We start from the raw sequence: 20,506 nt of genomic DNA, 5'->3' as shown, positions 1-20,506 counted from the left end.
CACACAAGTAGATAAAATCAGTATTGAGAAATATCAGTCAAAAGAGATGTAAAACCTTTTCTGGATGTCAAATAAACGTTTATTAGATGTCTTTAAGATGTGTATAATTTAGAATGTGTCTGTCAGATGTTTGTAAACAGTAGATGCTTTCCAGATGAAGCATCTACTGAAGCATAAATCTTTATCAGACATCTTATCTGGGAGTTTTTTTTTTTTAAGATTTATTTTTGGCTTTATTAAGATAGGACAGATCATAGCTGACAGGAAGTGAAGTGGGAGAGAGAGAAGGGGACGGGATTGGGAAAGGTCCTCGAGCCGGGATTCAAACTCGGGATGCCTGTAGCGCAACGGCGCTGTATGTCGGCGTGCTGCCCACAATGCTATCTGCACCGCTATCTGGAAGTTTTACAGTTTACTGCACATTATTCTTCTTTTTGTTATTTCCCTATAGTGCCTAATGCACCGGAAGTATCGTCCATAGGCTTAGTTCCGCGTTGAAGTATAAGGTGGCTAAGTATTCTAGAAACATCTGTTTTGCTAGTACCAGTATTTATTACTATCAGTGTAAACCACCAACAATGCATAAAAATTGTGGTTGGATCCAGGAATTTTCTTAGTGGATGCATGTAGTATGAAACAAATAAAACATAGTCAAGTCAAGTCAGTAAAACAAAACAAAACAAACTTAGTTGTGAAGCAATTAGTAAACAAAGTTCATACATCCAGGGTTATAGATGGCAGTATAGAGTCTAAAACTACAGGTACAATAAGAACCAGATAACATTAGCAAAAACAAAAACCAAGTGCATTATGTTAGTTTAGTTAGCCTGTTAGTCTGTTAGGCTCAAAGGGGTTATTTGTCGTTTTAGCAAGATTAAATATTGCTTGACTGAAAGAGAAATAAAAAAAGTATAGTGTAGTTATGAAAATTATGTGTGGTGGAGGTCCTCTCATTTACCCCTTGGTCCATCGCTGACTGGAGGGAAGGATAATACTTAATGAAACATTACATAAAATGAGAATTTTAAGGATGCTGAAACCCCTTTTCAGATTGTAAAAAGAACTGAGGAGGAAGACAGGAATGCTTAAGCCCCCTAAACAAAGTCCAGAATAACCTCAATTACTATACAGTTCTCAGTTTTCACTATTTGTATCTCACAGCACAGCAGTGTTTGACCTTAGGGGTTCTGTATAAAGAGGTTTGCAAAGCTCCACTCACAAAAAAGCTTTCTACTATTCTGAACACTTTTGAGGTGCTGTTGTTTAATATCCTCTCCATGTGGAAGCAGTATGGTTGAAGGACCTTGAGTAGTGCTGTTTGAGATTTTCAGAATAGCTTTTCATGCTCGACATGTCTGTCTGATTGATATTGCCCTCTTTCTTTCTTTGTCACTCCAGGCTCAGTGCAGATTCCTTGGGAACGTGCCATATCCCCCAACAAAGTGCCATACTACATCAAGTAAGTCCAGCCGTAAAGAATCAGCAGTCTATGAGCGTCAGTAACGAGAGAGACAGTGTAAAACTGCAGGATGGGCATGTCAGATTATCAGGTATAGAGAGCAAACTCAATTACTGATCCTTGGTGCAGAAGATTATTGCACTCTGATCTAAAAAGAAAACAAGATTTCAACTGTGGCGTTGCTTTTGTCACACGGCCTTGTGCGGTTTTAGTGATTTGAGTTTATAGATGTCACAACAGAGTTGTGTGGGAAGTGCAGAGGTTGGCATCCTCACTCAAGAGAAGGAAGGTCTGTAATACTTTCAGAGATTGCTGTTAGAATGCCTGCAACTAGAAGTTTTTGGTAATTGAAATAAAGTGTAATAAAATATAAATATTAGATAAAAAGCTTAAACTTAAATTATTAATGTTGCTTTGGCAGCTAACTGCAATAAACAGCTATAAGTGTCTATGTTGAAGTACTAAAATTACTAAAACTGTAATTAAATTAAAAGATATGGAAATGACACAAATACATAATAAAATGACTAAAATAAAAATAAAAATGAAAAATGAAAATATAAAACAACTATTTTTAAAAAAGCAGTATAATAGTATGTAAATAATAGTATTATAAATAATTGTATAGACCAATTCAGTGTTGGCAAACAGTGATGATGTTTTTTGTGGGCGGAGCCTATCTGGTGGCAGAAAATTACAGTTTCCAAATGGCAGGTTATGGGAACCATGGAATAAAAACATAAAAAAGGTAAATTTGAGTTCTTCTGGTTCTTCTGGAGCACTTCTGGCTTTTTTCCCTCACATCTTGCTGTTGTTGAGTTAAATCGAGTTATAAAGTCCGATATATGGGATATAAATTTGCATTTGTGAGAAAAAAGTTAGAATTGTGAAATAAAATACGTAAATGTAAAATGTTTCTATAGTATTTCATGCTGTAACTGTAGGGCTAATATAATATTTTCTCTTATAAACTGCATATGTGAATATTATGTAGACCTATTGTTTAAATTAAAAATATGCTTTAAAAGTAGAGTAATCATAGCATGTTTCATCCATTAGTCTGTCCATTTAAATGTTTAAATGTCGTTTTTGATGACAGTATTCTATAAAAATGATTTGCATTCTGATTCTGACACCCAAAACCACAACAAATTTAATCTCTCATTCTGTGGATTTTTCACATTTCTCTCCACTTGTTACCAATGTTTTTCAGCCACCACAATGCGTGCACAGGTGCAAGTGATGTAACTGTTATGTCTACTCCATATTATTTATAAAATATTATAGTATTTATTAATGTTTTAAATGCAATGAAGTGTCATGTGACTAATCTCTGAAGTGGTGGGGAAATTATGTCATGATGGTTAAGCAACAGAATGAAAATTATGCAACTGATGGTTTACATATCATTGACCAGTCAATGCAAATGATAACGCAGGTAATGATGTGAGTGAACAGCTGGAAAACTGTCCTTTTCAGAGTTGACCCCCTCACTTATTTATTTGACTCTATGATTATCCTCTGATAGTTTTATGGCTGCTGGTGCAGGTTGTTGTTGCAGTAAAGAATGCAGCACACATGTATTGGCTTTGTGGAGACGCTCTTACTGTACATGCTTTTGTCAGATTTGAATTCAAGCTGTGTAGCCATGAGCTTTTTTTTTTGAATGTCATCAAGACAGTCCTTGTGGATATAAGCACTTGGCTTTGAGATCTTTGTTAAAGATTATTGTGATTGTGAGTACTCTCTCTCTCTCTCTATACTGTGGCAATGTTTCAGATTTACGGGATGGAATATTGGTGCTTGTATATTTTACAACTTGTATTTAATTAAGTGATATAATGTTAATATACAAATGTACTTGAACTATCTAAATCTACTTGAATTGTCAAAAGCATTTTATCATAAAATCTATTTTTAAGTGCTTTATTATTGCAGGTGGTAAAATAACAACCCACATAATGAATTAGAGTTCATTATAAGAGGCTTTTGCATAAAACATGAACAGTACTCAATATACAGTTACAGTGCACAGGGTCATACACACAAAGACAATACAGCTGTTTTCCACTGTAAATTATACAGCAATTTGTAGTGTTTTACTTGCAAAGACAAATTTGACTATTTTACAGTAAAATCACGTATAGTGTGATGTTGAAGGAGAAGTCCACTTCCAGAACAACAATTCACAAATAATTTACTCACCCCTTTGTCATCCAAGATGTTCATGTCTTTCTGTCTTCAGTCGTGAAGAAATTATGGTTTTTGAGGAAAGGATTTTTCTTCATATAATGGATTTGATTGGTGCCCCGATTATGAACTTCCAAAATGTAATTTAAAAACAGCTTCAAAGGGCTCTAAACGATCCCAGCTGAGGAAGAAGGGTCTTGTCTAGTGAAACGATCTGTCATTTTTTTTTTTGGAAAATAAACATTTGTATACTTTTTAAGCACAAAAGCTTGTGTAGCACAGGTTCTGGGATGTGCGTTCTTGTTTCGCTAGATAAGACCCTTCTTCCTCGGCTGGGGTCGTTTAGAGACCTTTGAAGCTGCATTTAAACTACATTTTGGAAGTTCAAAATCAGGGCACCAATTAAGTCCATTATATGAAGAAAAATCCTGAAATGCTTTTTCTCAAAAACCATAATTTCTTTATATCTGAAGACAGAAAGACATGAACATCTTGGATGACAAGGGGGTGAGTAAATTATTTGTAAATTGTTGTTCTGGAAGTGGAGTTCTCCTTTAAAGGGATAGTTCACCCAAAAGTGAAAATTAATTACTCACCCTCATACCATTCAAAATCCGTAAGACCTTTATTCATCTTCAGAACACAATTCTTGTAGCTTTTCGTAGCTTCATAAAATTAAGGTCGAACGACTATTTTAACAATGTCCTTACTACATTTCTAGGCCTTGAACGTGTCAGTAGCATATCTGTCTTTGCAGAATCCAAAAGCTCTCGGATTTCATTAAAAATATCTTAATTTGCATTCCGAAGATGAACAAAGGTCTTATGGGTTATGAAATGACATGTGGTGAGTAAGTAATGACAGAATTTTCATTTTTGGGTGAACTGTCCCTTTAAACCAACAGTTTTTCACGGTATGTTACTGCTTTACAAACTGTATGGTTTTGTATAAAAACATTTTTACAGTGTACTTAAAGTGGTAGTTTGCTTAAAAATTTATATTCAGACATCATTTATGCACCCTTTCACCCATCCAAATCCAAAATGGGTTTTTTGTTCTGTCGCAAAAGGTGAAAAGCCGTTCCTGTGTGCGTCGTAACCATTTGCACAATTTGAATATGCAAAAAGCTGCAGCAGAGGGAAATTGTTCCATCCGTAATTATTAAAATTTGCATTTGTGTTGCATAGAAGAAACAAAGTCATATGGATTTAGAGCAGAATGAGGGTAATAAATAATGAAAGAATGAGTAAATAATGACAGAATTTTCATTTTTGGGTAAACTAGTCTTGTTTCTCTCACGTGTGTTCTCCCTCTTCTGCCTGTGGTTTTCTATTTTTGGCTTCGCTACTCTGCTCTTACTTAGCTCTTTTCCTTTCCTCTTTTATAGCCATCAGGCTCAGACAACCTGCTGGGACCATCCAAAGATGACTGAATTATACCAAGCTCTGGGTGAGGCAATTAAACACAATTAAACTCCGCTCTTATATATCTTCTATGTGTCGACTTCCCACTGGGGAACCATAGTGTGGTTCCCCACACGCAAACTCAAAGATGGTCTCACACTGAGCTCAATTTCTTTACCTGGACCTCTCATTATAACCTAATATTTTATCCCACCCCAGAGATGTCGACAGCTCTCTCGTTAACCCGGGGCAGCTGGGCCAACCTTACGATTGCTTTGCCAACTTCTAATTAATAATGATTAGAGGTCGTTCACTGTGTTTGTTAATCTCATGCGACATTGTCTAAACACTACGGCACGGCATGAGCATAAACCGCTCAACCCTACTGAAGTGACACATTGCTTCCTGTCTCTCTGATTGCTTATGTCAGAGCTCAGCTATTCCTTTGCTGCTTTTTTCTCTCCTCATGAATGATATTCTCTCTTTTTCCTCTTCTATCTCCCCTGCTGCTCTCTCACAGCGGACCTGAACAATATCAAGTTCTCTGCATACCGGACGGCCATGAAGCTGAGGCATGTGCAGAAGGCTTTAAGATGTATGTAAAAAGAAGCACCCACACTGGTTTGCCCTTTTCCCTCTACTGCTCTTTGAGCGCAAGTCATTGATTTTTCACGAATTTCACATACAGGGCCGGCCCTGCTGCGCGCCTCTGATCGGTCTTTTTCATTAAAGCCCAGTGATTTTTATGCAGCTTAATTAAGCCTAATAATTGGTGTGATTGTACTTCTTCGGGGGAGGTAATTAAGAAGTCTGCATGAGGAATTAACCACTGTTCCCCCTGCGACACGCTTTGTGGGTGGAGGTTTATCTGCCACTGTCCAGACAGGAGCTTTCTCTCAGTGGCAGTTCGCTTCTTTCCTTCCGCCTCTCCACTGTGCACATAATATAAATATAAATGTGTCCATGTAGGTTGGTTTTACACTTTCAGGATCCCTTCAAAAAATAATATGGCACTGAAAACACAATGAAATATTTGTGATTTATGTGTTGCCAGCAAAAGATTTTATTTCCTCAGAACACACAGCTACCCCTGAATGTTCATCTGTTTGGCTCCTCTGTGGAGAGCTTTGAACCTGATGGGTCATTCTATAAAACTGGTGCCTTTTTCCCTTTCTGATAAGATGGATTAATCAAATAGTCAAGTAAAATGTTTATTTTCAGCTTTTACTAAAATGTATTGTAGCATCTCAAGATAAACACACACCTACAATGCATTGCGAAAGTATTCATACCCCTTAATTTTTTTAACTTTTTATGTTGCAGCCTTATGTTGAACTGCTTTAAATGACTTTTTTTCCACATCAGTCTACACTCCATACACCATAATGACACCATTGTAACAACTGCAAATTTATTAGAAATAAAAAAAACTGAAATGATTCCATTGCATAAGTACTCATACACTTGGGGGACACTTGAAATTTAGTTCAGGAGTGCTCATATCGCTTGTAGATGTTATTACACTTTGAGTGGAGTTAAACTGGTACACACCTCTCAGAAAAAGGTCTAACAGCTGAGCCACGAGGTCAAAATAACTGCCTGTAGAACTCAAAAACAGGCTTGCATCAAGATGCAGATCTAGGGAAGAATTCAGAAAAAAAAATTCTGCTGCATTAAAGGTTCACAGAAGCATGTAGCCTCCATTATCTATAATGGAAGAGGCTTGGAACATCTAAGACTCTTCCCAGAGCTGGCCTCCTGTCCAAACTGAGCAATTGATGGAGAAAGGGTTTGGTTATACTGGTGACCAAGAAGCTGATGGTCACTCTAGTTGAGCTCCAAGATAATATATGCAGGTGGAAGAAACTTACAGAAGGACAAACATCACTGCAACACTCCACCAATCCGGTCTTTATGGCAGTATGGCCAACTCAATCCTCTCCTCAGTGCAGACACATGAAAACCCACTTAGAATGGGGTGGCTTATAGACAACTCTGTGAATGTCCTTGAGTGGCCCAGACAGAGCTTTGGCTTAAACATAATCAAATATTTATGAAGAAACCTGAAAATGTCTGCCAGCCCCCATCCAAGCTGACAGAGCTTGAGAGGTGAAGAGGTGAAGCGAAGAATGGTAGATCATTGCCAAATGCAGATGTGAAAATCTTGTCACATCATACCCAAAAAAGACTTTAAGCTGTAAAGCTGCTTCAGCTAAGTACTGAGTTAAGGGTATGAATACTTATGCAATGTACATATTTCAGTGTTTTATTTTTAATACATTTGCAAAGTTGTCACAAATCTGTTTTTGCTTTGTCATTATGGTGTATGGAATGTAAATTGATGTGGGGAAAAAAGTAATTTAAAGTAGTTTAACATAAGGCTGCAACATAAAAGGTGAAAAAAATAAAGGAGTATGCATACTTTCGCAAGACATGCACACATAAAACCATGTTTTCAGAAAGTTTACAGGATGGTTTTACAGTTTATTTCAACACTGCAAGCTTTTTACTCAAGGTTGTGAAACTACTGCTTGTTTTGTACAAATTTGCTTCAAGGCAAAGCAATGTTTAAGGTTGTCCTCAATAGACAAACATGTCAAAACAAATGCTTGAGTAATTGAAGACACTTTGACTTGTCCTTGAAAAGTTCACATCTTGAAAGGATGACGCCATGTACAAAATGTGAAAGAAATTTCAGAATTTCAAAGCATTTTTTATTAGTTAACACACACACACACTGTATGGAGAAAGAGAAAAAAATCGGTTTAAATTAATTCCTGGATTTTGTAAATGTTTAGAAAAATGTCTGTAATAACAGTAGAAGCTCAGCGTCAGCTGTTTGTTTCTTTTATATTTTTACACATGTGCTTGATGAAAAACAGATGGCACCTGTTTTGTAGAATCATCCTCATGAAGAAAACATGTTAAGTGCTGCATAAGCAGGTTGAATCCACTACTGAGACTGGAATGTGCCTTTTAACATCTCTCAGGACAACAGTTACTGCTCGCATCTCTCTCTCTCTGTCTCTCTCTCTCTCTCACTCCTGGTTTGCTAGTCCATGTCATTAGCCGAATTAATAACCAGGCTGCTATAGAAACGGTGCTGTTTTGTGAGCCTGGCTCTGATGATTGAGGATGGCTGTATAAAATGAACATCTACAAAGGCCTGTTAGAGTCTCTAGCTGCCCACCTAGCCCTGAAAGCACCATGGCCACTCAGCTTCCATATTTCAGCTCATTATCCAATTAGGATGACATCAGCATACAGCCTTAACCCTGTGCTCTCACTGCCGCACTAGAAATTGCCAGAGGAAATGATGTGATAGCAGTCAAATCCAATTAGTTAACACTCCACGCACGTACAGTAATAAGCATCTGGCCTATTTACAATATGTGTGTATGTGTGTGTGTTTTAGTGGACCTGCTAAAGTTGAGCAGCGTGGTGGACGTGTTTAGAGAACAGGAGCTGCAGCATGCAGAGCACGTGATGGATGTGGTCGAGGTCATCCACGCTCTCACTTCCCTGTATGAGAAGCTAGAGGAGGAGAGGTCCGTTCTGATCAATATCCCCCTGTGCGTCGACATGTGTCTCAACTGGCTGCTGAATGTTTATGACAGGTACTGACGGTAATGTCACTTGCAACCCATTTGACCTGCTCCCACAAATGATGCCAAACAAACCCTGCACCCTCCTGCTGTCTGTGAGACGCTTGTACTGGTCAGTCGCACAAAAAATGAACATTCTGTCATTAATTATTCACCCTCATGTAGTTCCAAACCTGTAAGATCTTCGTTCATCTTCGGAACACAAATTAAGATATTTTTGATGAAATCCGAGAGCCTTCCGACCCTGCATAGACCGCAACGCAACTACCACGTTCAAGGTCCAGAAAGGTACTAAGGACGTATAATAGTCCACATGACATCAGTGATTCAACCCTAATTGTATGAAGGTACCACTGATGTCACAAGGACTAGTTTAACAATGTCCTTACTAACTTTCTGGGCCTTGAATGTGTCAGCTGTCTATGCAGGGTCAGAAAGCTCTCGGTTTTTCCTTTTTATTTAATGTGGACACTCTTATACGTCATTGAACCTTAAATCTCTCACCCATAGGCAAAAGCGTGTTCTCCGTGTTCCACGGTTAAGTGAATTAGAAGATGACTACGGCGCTGAGACATCACCAGCAGGCAACTAATCAGACTGTAGGAGTTAAAAGCCCCACTGCTTGACTCCAAGTATCGCATTCTGTGCCAAGCTCTTAGCTTCTTAGCCAACCTTTAAAAAAAGGGATGAATTTATTTAAATATTTATTTGTTTTTCATTATCCATCTGGGAATTTGTCTCAAATATATACCAGACTCTTAACTACCTGCTGCTAATGACTGGAAATCAGAGCTCTCACCCTGCGAATAATTGGTAGTAATTGCTTTTTTGTTTTGCTACAAACGCTGGATGTGAATAAGAATGAGCAGCATGCATGAGGATGATAATGACAAGCGCTCAGTCAAACAAGAAAGCCAAACAAGGTAGGAAATGTTCCCTTTAGTAGCAATACTGACAAGGGGATTTCTTGTTATACAAAGCAAAATGTGATTTGGTAGCATTTGATCAGTTTTCTAGAATTTCCTTGTGTTTGTACAGCAATCTGTTTAGATTTGCTGGTGCAAACTCGGTGGAGCTTAAATGCTTCCTGACCTGTTTTGGAATCTTTTTTTGACAGACCTATCTGGTGCAATAAATGTAACATGTCTTTTCCTGTAAGCATTAAACATTGAATAAGACAAGAAATGTACCGCTATACAAATATCCAAAGTTCACTGTGTATATATACTTGCTGCATCGCTGTATTTTGCTCAGCTACTGGCAGCCTCCTCATTAAGGATTCAGATGGCTTGGAGGAAGATAGGCTACTTTTCCAGAGTAACTTCATATGTTGACCATATATCCGTGGTAGCTTGTTAATGACTGTAGTGAGAAGAGGCAGCTGCTGGGATGATTTTTGTTTTTTGCATTGTGTAGTTGCTGAAATGCATTGAGCAGACCGTACAACATGATGCAGGGCCTTTCAGTCCTGTTTGGTGCCACTTACTTTATAGTTGTACTAATTGACAAGATTTTTCAGTATATGTAGAAGAACCTCAGTGAATTTTTAAATGTGTGTTTGTGTTTCTTTTTCTAGTGGTCGTAATGGTAAGATGCGAGTGCTCTCCTTCAAAACAGGCCTGGTTATTCTATGCAACGCAGACATCCAGGAAAAGTATAAATGTAAGTAGAGAGCCCTGTCACATCACCTTGATGTCTTTCCGTACAGTCTGTGTTCAAAATTTTCTGTCCTTAATATCTACCCCTAAATCCTTACGGAAACATTTATTCATGAAGACATGATTTATGATGCTTTTAAGCTATATTTTACCCACCATTGGTCTCCAGAACATACGCTACTGTTCAAAAGTTTGGGGTTGGAAAGATTTTTTTATGTTTCTGAACAAAGTTTCTTAAATCATCACTAGGACGGTCACAGTTCCTCAGTTCATTTCCAGTACTCGATTTTTAAAAATCCGTGATTGCATTTTGCCCGTGTTAAGTAACCGGCAAAATACCGTAAGTCTAAACTCTATCTCTGCATATTGTTGTTTTTTTTTTGTTTATTATAACGTTCATCTAGGAAGGCCATTTCATCAGATTTGTAAGGTAAATCATTAATAAACCTATGCAAACACAGGAGAGTACATCAATATCTTTCTCAATATGCTAACTCAGAGTTTACTCTTTTTGATGTTTAAGAAATGACAGTGGCTGTGGCATTTCTGTCATAAAGAAATGACCAAATATTAAAGATTAAGTAAATATTTACCTTTAATGTTGTTTACTTAATATTAAACAAGGATTAGATGCAGTAAAGTGTAAAAACAATCGCCAAGCTGTTGGTACCCTTCTGTAGGCAATTGTTATTGTCAATTAATCATCAGCATAATTGACCGATTATTCGATTACCAAAAAAACAAACAAAAAAAAAAAAAAAAAAAACGTTACTAACAGTCCTATTCCTCACCAAACCTTAATTTATTTGATCAAAAATACACTAAGAACAGTAATACTGTGAAGTATTATCACAATTAATAATAACTGTTTTCTATTTTTAATAGATGGTTTTAATGGTATTTCAAGTTTTACTATAGTTGTTAGGATTTTTGGACTCCACAATATCAGCAAAATCTGACCCCCCACACCACATTTTTTTGTTTTTAATCTGTGGTTCAGTAACACTAAAGTAAAACCAAAATGACTCTGTCACAGTGCTAAATCCTAGTCTTTCTCTCATGGGGTTTCCCTTCCAATCTCCTCTAATGCTTTAAAATTTCATCTGTGGCCTAAAATCTCATCTGCTGTTGTGAGAGTGGGTTTAGGGGGTAATTTGATAGGGCAGACATAAGCAGGAGATGAAGAGTCCAAGCCAGAGGTGACATCCTTGGGTCAGAATACAACAATCATAACTTCTAAACATTGCCTAAAATGTTTTATAATTGTAAAGATAGTGAGCACTGAATGATTGGTCAGTCTTGATGTATTTCTTTGCCATTTCTATAGTAAAAAGCACATAAGCCATGTGCAGATTATGGCTCTGCGGGGCCCTGAGGCATCAGCCTCTTTGTGGAAATTCCAATTTATCCCTGTTGGAACATTCTGTTTCAGATGAAAGCTGTGTTTTGGAACACGTTGGGTTGTTTTTATCAGGTCTAAACTGGTTCAGATTGATCATTTATTGGGCATGTTCCAAATCCAGCTTGTTTACCATAAGTAGCTGGCATTTTGGTGGTGTAACAACTTATACCAGCCTTTGACCAAACTAGAAACCAGTCAAGGAATACTGACTTGACTTTGTAATAAAGTCCTGATTTCAATATGTACAGTCACAAATACAAGCAGTTACAATAAAATTGTACAATAATATTGTTGAAGCTACAATACTTTCTAAAAGAGTCACCAGTGTACAGTGACTATTATACAACATCAAAGCTGCAATAAAGCTTTCTGTGAGTGCTGAGGAGGGGCCAGGAGCAAATAACATCTCTCATTTCTTTGTTTATTTCATATCATGCCAACAGCCACTGGCAAAAAGCACTGTTCATCTGTCTATATCAGTTTTACATCTACAGTGGCTTGTTTTTGGGTGTTGTGGCTCTCAGCTGGAGGCCCCTGACAGTCAGAGCATGCGGGGCTTTGGCCCTGATTGACCCATCCATAATCTGTCCTTGGACTAGACTATGTATGAGGCTGGTTTACATGTTGGTGTGAATGTGTGTGCCCGCACAGCAGGAAGGTCTGTGTGTGCCAGCCACTTTAGATGGTGCTATTTTTACTGGCACTGCAGAGAACATTCTCACTCCTGTCAGGATCATTCTGCTCAGTGATGGCTAGATTTATGACACACGCTGTTTGAGCCATTCGGCTCTCTCGGCTAATGTTAGCCTTTTGTTCACACCAGTGCATGCATATCTTGCCAGACTCCACTCTGCCAAAAATGATTTTCTTGCTTATCAAATATTTTTAGTTTGTTACACAACTTCTTTTTGGAGAATATACCTTTAAAGGGATAGTTCACCCAAAAATAAAAATTCTGTCAATTACTCACCCTCATGTTGTTCTAAGATCTTCATTCATCTTTGGAACACAAGTTAAGATATTTTTTGATGAAATCCAAAAGACTGCAATGTAACTACCAAGTTCATGGCCCAGAAAGGTAGTAAGGACATGGAAAAAAAGAGTCCATGTGACATCAGTGGTTCAATCTTAATGTAATGAAGCTATGAGAATACTTTTTGTGCACAAAGAAAGCAAAAATAAAGACTTTAACATTTTTTTCTCTTTCGTGTCAGTCTTCAATGCATGTTCATGAGAGTGCTATGCTTGATGGATTGCATGAGTAATTAATGACAGACTTTTCATTTTTGGGTGAACTATTCCTTTTAACCCTTAAAAGTTGTTGTTTTTCTATTTTTTAATTTAAGGATATTTATAGTTTAAACGAGAATGTTATTTTATTATTATTTATTTTAAATTTGTTTTTATTTTTATATTTTTAGTTTTCATTTTAATGTCTGGTGTAGTCATTTTGGTTTGTGCTTTTGACATTTTGATTAGTTTTTGTTTATTTAAATATTTCTGCTTAGCTTTAATATAATTTTATCCCAATTTTAGTTTTAGTAATTTTAGTGCTTCCATTTACTTCAGTTACTTACACATTTCTAATTATATATATCTTTTTACATTTCAGTTTTTCATAAAATATTTACGTTTTATTGTATTTCAGCTTTATTTCAATTAACAAATCTTTTTTTTGTTTTATTAAACAATAACAACACTGGTCAGAGGGGGAAGAAAAATAAGCGTATTCATATATTCTGTAATAAAAGTTTTTTTTATAAGGGTCATCAGATGCCCATTTTCCACAAGTTGATATGATTTTTTTAGGGTCTTAATGAAAAGTCTATAACTTACTTTGGATAAAATTTTTCAATGGTAGTGTAAAAAACACCCTTTTCACCTTGTCAGAAACAGCTCTGTTCACAGTGACCCGTTTCGGTGCATGTCCCTTTAAATGCTAATGAGCTTTGCTCACCCCGCCCCTCTCTTCCGTGGGGTGACGAGCAGTTAACTTTAGTTTTTCGTCACTGAACTTTTTAAGCTAACTATTTAGGTAGATCCCTTCAAAAACAAAAGTAATTCTCTGCGTTTTCAGTGGCCCAGATGTTGGGAGTAAATGATGACTACTATTTCCATTATTACATTCAACAACAAAACACCTCAATTGCTTAGGACACATTCTTGTCTACACCTGCTCCAGCGTCGAAACAATGGTGGACTGTTTACAGCTCATTCAAGGCGGGTCTACACTAAAACACCAGTGTCAGTCAACAGACGTGGGAGGGGCCTGTGCAGAACTAGAGCCGTGAACTATGGCAAAAAATCTGTGAATGGCTTGATCTGAAAAAGTGGTTATGATTTATGGGGATTTAAAAAAAGATTTTTAGCATTGTAGGGTGGTTGTAAACTCACACTGACAGACACATTTATAATCAAACAACACTTAAAAGTGAATTTTGCATCCGATGAACCCTTTAACCTTGAAAAACACTGATTAAAAAAATGTATTTTTTGCAGTGCCAGCATTTCGCACATTAAAGTGTGAGCCATCTCGCCTCACACCTCTATAACCTAAAGCCATTTAAGTCTCACATTCACAGTTTGCCCACCTCCAGGTTTCTACACACTGGCACAAAGCTCCTTTTCACTGGTGTCTCCTTTTAGTTCAGCATTCAGCCAGGTCTTCTGTGTCTGTGTGTGTGTGTATTTCAGACCTTTTCAGACAGGTGTGCGGTCCAGGTGGACTGACAGATCAGAAGCATCTCAGTCTCTTACTGCACGAGGCCATTCAAATCCCTCGGCAGCTCGGGGAGGTGGCGGCGTTCGGAGGGAGCAACGTGGAGCCCAGTGTCCGCAGCTGCTTTCGAATGGTAAGACTTCTTTATCTAAACAGATTCTCTCATTCAGTATCTCATTTTCTCTGATATGCTTTCTGTTTGTATGATGAAAGGGCCTCCCTCTACACAGACGCTTTGCTATCTGTGATGAGCAAATCTTCTTAAATATTTGTACCAGAGGCACACTTTCTCACTTTCCTTCTTTATTGCCTGTCACATTCCTCCCTCGCCCTCGCTCTATCCTAACTAGGCTCTGCTTCTCCTGGGTTTTTGGGCTGGAACGCACAGAGATTAAAGAGCTGTTCTGTGACTTTATTCCTTTGGGTTTTAGTGAGTCACTGACCAGAAACATGCTCTACGCAAATGCTTGGTCAGTACTTGGTGGTCCTGTTGTGCTTATTAAATGTGCATTTCTTCTTCACTGTGCCAGCACCAAAGTTGCATACTCAAGGGGGCAATAGAGTTACTTTCAAACATCTGTGCCATTAGAGGTGGAGTGCATAATTTCAATGCCATTAACGCCACTAAACTAAATAGCAAAAGCAATGGCTATTTTTAAACATTTCCCTAAACACTCCCCATCAGCTATTGGCTGCAATATTTTAATCACACCACAGAGAGACAGGTTAGACTTGGCTTACTTTTGTCTTTCTATGTTCCTGGTATGCAGAAAAGTATTTAAAAAAACACATAAATCTTAAACCAGATGTGTTGTTATTCAGTTAACCAAATTAGAAGCTAGTCAGTGATTTTTGAATATAACTAGCAGGACTAGTTTGCAAATGTTTAGGAAACCTGTCTGGAAGTCAGTGGTTTTGCTATTGATGCTACAGGCAGAGAAATTATACACTTTACCTAAATTTAAAGGGAACCCCAGTTATTAAGTTTTGCTTAATATAATCTAAATTATGTCTCTTACTGAACTATGTAGTAGAAAGCCCATGAAAGATTTACGTTATTTAAAAAATCCATATCGTTTTATAAATTTTTTGGACTATGGGAGGTGCCAGTGGTGTAGTGGTGCCTGGAGAATACGCATTAATTTAAGCCCCCGGAATAAATTATTCACCGGTTTAAAAAATTTCTGATCGTAAAAACCTGCTTCTTTTCATTTTTAAGGTATTATTTTCATTATAATGTACTGATTCAAATTAGTAATCAAAAATAATTATTATTTTACCACACTGTGCACCATAGTGTAGTGGACGGAGTGGACGCGGGTGCATCAGGCGCAATCATCAAACATATTTCAAAGGAAGCCGGCGCCACAGTCCTGACTGCATCACTGTCCTTACTGGGAGTTTTTAAGAAATGTTTGCATTTATTTACATGCAACTGAATTAGCTATTTATGTGGTGGACTGTTATGATTTGGCAAAGCGACTGATAAAGAAGTGGGTATACGTCATATACTCAGTGAGCTACTGGCGCTAGCTGTTGCTATTTTTACCACAACTCGGAAAATAAAATGCTTATAAGATGCCACATTGTGGGGCTTTTGATTGTAATTTTCAGTCAAAGGGCAACAAGAGAAGTGATGTAAGTCTTCACTGCTTTCCTAGCAATAAGAAGAGGAGAAAAGAATGGGAAGATGCCTGTGGACGAAAAAAACTTCCTAAAGACCCGTGTCTTTGTTCTCTCCTTTTTAGCCCTGATGCCCTTGAGGCTTTTAGTAGACCACAGCTACTAAAAGTGTATATAAACTGCAGAGAAAGGACACGTTAGATGCCATTCTGGCAAGATGTAAACATGCAACTCTTGTCAAGACACTGAGGCTACTGAAGGAGATTTCAGTCGATATCCAGGGGCGTTTAGACTCTTGTGGGGAAAAAAAAAACGGATGGTATGGTATTTGGTTTAATCCTACGGTTATACTATTAATAAAATATAAAATAATGTAAATCTTTCATGGGTTTCTACTACATATTTCAGTAAGAGACATCATTAACCTTATATTAAGCCACACCAGTTTTAATACCCAGGGTTTCCTTTAACACTAATGTTTAAAAGCTTGAGCTCATGAAGATTTTTTATGTTTTTGAAATAAGTCTCTTATGTTTACCAAGGCTGCATTTATTTTGATCAAAAATACAGTAAAACTGTAATATTGTGAAATATTATTACAATTAAAGCAAAGTGTTTTCTATTTTAAAATGTAATTTATTTTTGTGCTGGCGAAGCTGAATTTTCAGCCATGTCACATGTTCCGTCAGAAATGATGCTGATAATATGTGGACTTTGTGCTTGAAACAAAATCATTTTCACAGTTGAAAGCAATCATGTTGATTAATATTTTAGTTTGAAACCGTGATACACTTTTTCAGGATTCTTTGAAAGTTCAAAAGGACAGCATTTATTTGAAATGGAATTTCTTTATAACAGTATAAAGTCTTTACTGTCACTTTTGAGCAGTTAAATGCATCCTGATTGAAAGTATTGATTTCTTCAAAACCAAAATTCGTACCCAATTTTTTTAACAGTAGTGTATATTGAATTGCGGAACACAACTATGTGGAATCAAGCTTTCCAAAGAGTTTGGGTTCATATGCTTGAACAGAGTGTGTTCCAGACTTTGATAGTCTATGCTAATTAAGGAAAATGAAGGTGTAATGCCCGCTGACATCCTCTCATCTATCTTTATACTTATGAGGCTGTAATTCAGAAAATGCAGGGGCATCGTGGTGGAACGTAACCTTCTGGCATTTCATTCCACTGACGGCCTAATTATGAAATTGGCGTAGGGCACAGATTTCCTGTGGACTGGCCTCAAACCTTTCATTCTTAGGTCTGCCTGCTCTTAATTAAATCCTGTTCCATTCAAGAGCATGTGTGCGATTTCAAGCACACATAATTAAAATTCATTTATTTTCACGTTTGTTCCATGTCTGCCTTCATAATTCTGGAAGAATTCAATCAGTGCTTTCTAATTACACTTTTTTTTTCACTGGGTGCGTTAATCATGACAGACCGAGAAAGACGCAGTCAGCCGGTTGGCGTGTGTTTCAGCGTGTGTCTAGATGAAAAGACTGGTTCACTTTGTTTGAAGTTATAGATGGTCTCATGGGAAACTCTCGGCTGTCCCTGTGGTTTGCACTGTTTAGAAGAACTTCTTTTGTTGTTTCAGTGAAACTTCTGGAGTCTTCCACTCAACTCCACACTGCACACTTTGGTCTCAGTCCCAGACTACAAACACTGCTAAAGAGACACACACATACTGTCTTGCCCTCTCAGGAAACGACACACTCCAGCGACTACTAAGGACCATGCTAGAGATACTCATGTTAATTATAAAGCTCTGCCCGAGCTTCAGAGTGTGCCCAAGGGAAATCAACCTTTTAATGCATCTTCGATGCGTATTTAATGAGAATTTAGCACGTTCCAGATTTTTATGTCATCCTCTTTTATTAGGGTTATTGCTTGTCATCCGTTTCCCACTGTGTCACTATAACAAGGGGCAGCCTTTCTAAGATTGTATCCTTCCCTTTCACGGAGCAGTGATTGCCCTGTCTCGCATGAGTACTTTTAAGGGACATGCTCTGATAGGGTGCTTGTGCCCATCAGCTACCAGAAGTTGTTTTGGTGCTTAATTAGGCGTGCATAATGAACAATATGTCTTCTGGGTATCTGGATTCATGCTACTTGTTGCGGTGTGATTTTTATCTTTCTCCTGCGTGTCTTCTGTGTCTACCTTTAGGCTCCAGGTAAGTCAGCAATCGAGGTGTCTCACTTTCTGGAATGGATGAGCCTAGAGCCTCAGTCGGTGGTGTGGCTTCCTGTTTTGCACCGGGTGACCGTGGCTGAGACCGCCAAGCACCAGGCACGCTGCTACATCTGTAAGCAGTGCCCAATCAAGGGCTTCAGGTGAGTTGCTGCAGTGCTGAGTCATTTTTTTTCTTTTGGAGAAAGATGGCATAGATCTTTCTCTCTTTGTTTTTTAACTGCTCAAAATAAATTATTCAAAAATCTTCTTTTAGTTGATCAAAGGCTTTGAGGTAATAGGATGAAAGTTAAGAACTGTATAAGGAGGGTTGTTAATGGACTGGATTTGTGTAAATTAATTAGGGTTGGGCTTAATTGAGTGTGTGAATACTAGGGATGCTCATTTTAACCAGTTAACCGTTAACCGACAGAAAGAATTTTGACCGATTAGTACAGTCAGTTAAACGGTTTAAAAGGTAATTTAATTTTTTTTTTCAGTAATTTATCAAAGTATTTCAGAACGTTTGCTGGATGGTTAAAATAAAATAAAATTGCATTTTTGAAAAAAAAAAAAGATAAATCGCGTAGGCCTATAACGTTAATTTGCATTTTATTATTACACTCTTATTAAATAGACCTGATGCCAATGTGAAATGTTTACAAACACTATAAACATAAATTGAATTTATTTAATACACGAGTTTCACAATTTTAGTTGAATTACTGAAATAAATTAACTTTTCCATGACATTTTAATTTATTGAGATGCACCTGTATGTATAGCCTAGCTTTATTATGTTTTTCTCCGTTCGCATACATGATGTGTTCATGTGAATCCTCATGTTCTGTTGTTTGCTGCTTTTTGCACATGCAAAATTAATCCCTGTAAAACAAATTTTGGTATTTTTAACGGGTCACAGAGACTTACCCTTTCTAAAATAACTAAATTCTAATTGAAAATAATCTGGTTGGTTAACTATTAATAATCGGTTAACAAGCGTCGGCTGTCGGGTTAGGAAAAATAACCGAAATGAACATCCCTAGTGAATACTGTTAAATTTATATTCATTTTATTTTTTCATTTGGCAAAAATCTTTGTTACGTATTTTCATTTATTATTTATTTTTGATATTTAAGTTTTAATCATACTTATTTTCATCACTTATTTATGCATTTTTCCTTCAAAAGGAAACTGAATGCATTAAAATTGAATGCACTGTATGCTTAAAAGAGGTCAAATTAAGCAAAAAAAAAAAATAAAAATAAAAAGATAGGACTACTCTGTTGCTTATTAACCAGAATATGTTATGTTCACTACTATTCAAATTTGGGGTCAGTAAGTTTTTTAAGTTATTTTAAGTAAGAAGTTATTCATTATTGATAAATAAATTGTTATTTTAAAATTGTAATTATATTTTACAATATTAGTATTTTACTGTATTTTTGATCAAATAAATGCAGCCTTGGTGAGAATGACAGACTTATTTTTAAAAACATTAAAGCATCTCACCAACCCCAAACTTCTGAATGGTAGTAATATTGTGTTTTATATGTCTGTTTTGTATGTATGTCTGTTACCTTAACCAAAATGTTATCATAATCAGTCTACTTTAGCAGAAACAGCCGAGTTTTGGTGGTGATCACAAGTGTCTATAATGACTCCCCATTTAGGCCTACACTAAACAATTACTATCCAGCATAAAGCACCCTGCTAGTCTTAAATCGTTATTATCAGCAGGGTAGTTGAGATTCATTATTTTAATCTGTTCTCAATCCTGCAATTAACACATCAATATTTTGATGTAAAATACGCCTCTTTTTGTTTCAGATACCGAAGTCTGAAACAGTTCAATGTGGACATCTGCCAAACATGTTTCCTGACGGGCCGGACTACCAAGGGCAAGAAACTACACTACCCCATCATGGAGTACTACACCCCGGTACATATGCTTTGTTACTTGCAGTTTTTTCCTTGCCAACTGGCAGCTTTGTGCTTGCTCAAAGGTTTCAAATTCAATCACTATTGTACAAGGCACTACGCAAAATAAATATGAATTGAACCAAATTGATCTCCTGCAGTGAAATACAGCACAAGGCCATTTGCTTAATGGTTTTCCCATGCTCCAGTCTGAGTTTTATAGGTGGGCGTCTTATTATGCACCGGCTTTCTGTGGCTGCTCAAAAGATGATAGATTGAGATGGGAGGAAGACGAATGTTCTGTGGAGGAACTGATGTACTGGCTGTGTGTCGGAGGAATGTTACTAAGGGGAT

At 37.2% G+C, this 20,506-nt stretch overlaps 1 protein-coding gene across 6 annotated transcripts in view; it reads left to right on the top strand.

The window, feature by feature from the left end:
• The window catches only part of drp2 (dystrophin related protein 2), a 178,700-nt gene that overhangs the window by 126,502 nt on the left and 31,692 nt on the right, over positions 1–20,506 (top strand). For all 6 annotated transcript variants that reach the window (XM_051127562.1, XM_051127561.1, XM_051127560.1 and 3 more), the window contains 8 exons: positions 1,399–1,459; positions 5,037–5,098; positions 5,573–5,647; positions 8,468–8,669; positions 10,234–10,319; positions 14,412–14,569; positions 18,230–18,396; positions 20,063–20,174. In XM_051127562.1, coding sequence (XP_050983519.1) covers positions 1,399–1,459; positions 5,037–5,098; positions 5,573–5,647; positions 8,468–8,669; positions 10,234–10,319; positions 14,412–14,569; positions 18,230–18,396; positions 20,063–20,174 — 923 coding nt within the window. The remainder of the gene's footprint in view (positions 1–1,398; positions 1,460–5,036; positions 5,099–5,572; positions 5,648–8,467; positions 8,670–10,233; positions 10,320–14,411; positions 14,570–18,229; positions 18,397–20,062; positions 20,175–20,506) is intronic.

This window comes from Labeo rohita, chromosome 14 (assembly GCF_022985175.1).
Source record: "Labeo rohita strain BAU-BD-2019 chromosome 14, IGBB_LRoh.1.0, whole genome shotgun sequence".
NCBI lineage: Eukaryota > Metazoa > Chordata > Actinopteri > Cypriniformes > Cyprinidae > Labeo > Labeo rohita.
Note: the sequence above shows the minus strand (reverse complement) of the source record. Positions and strands in the feature narration are given on the sequence as shown.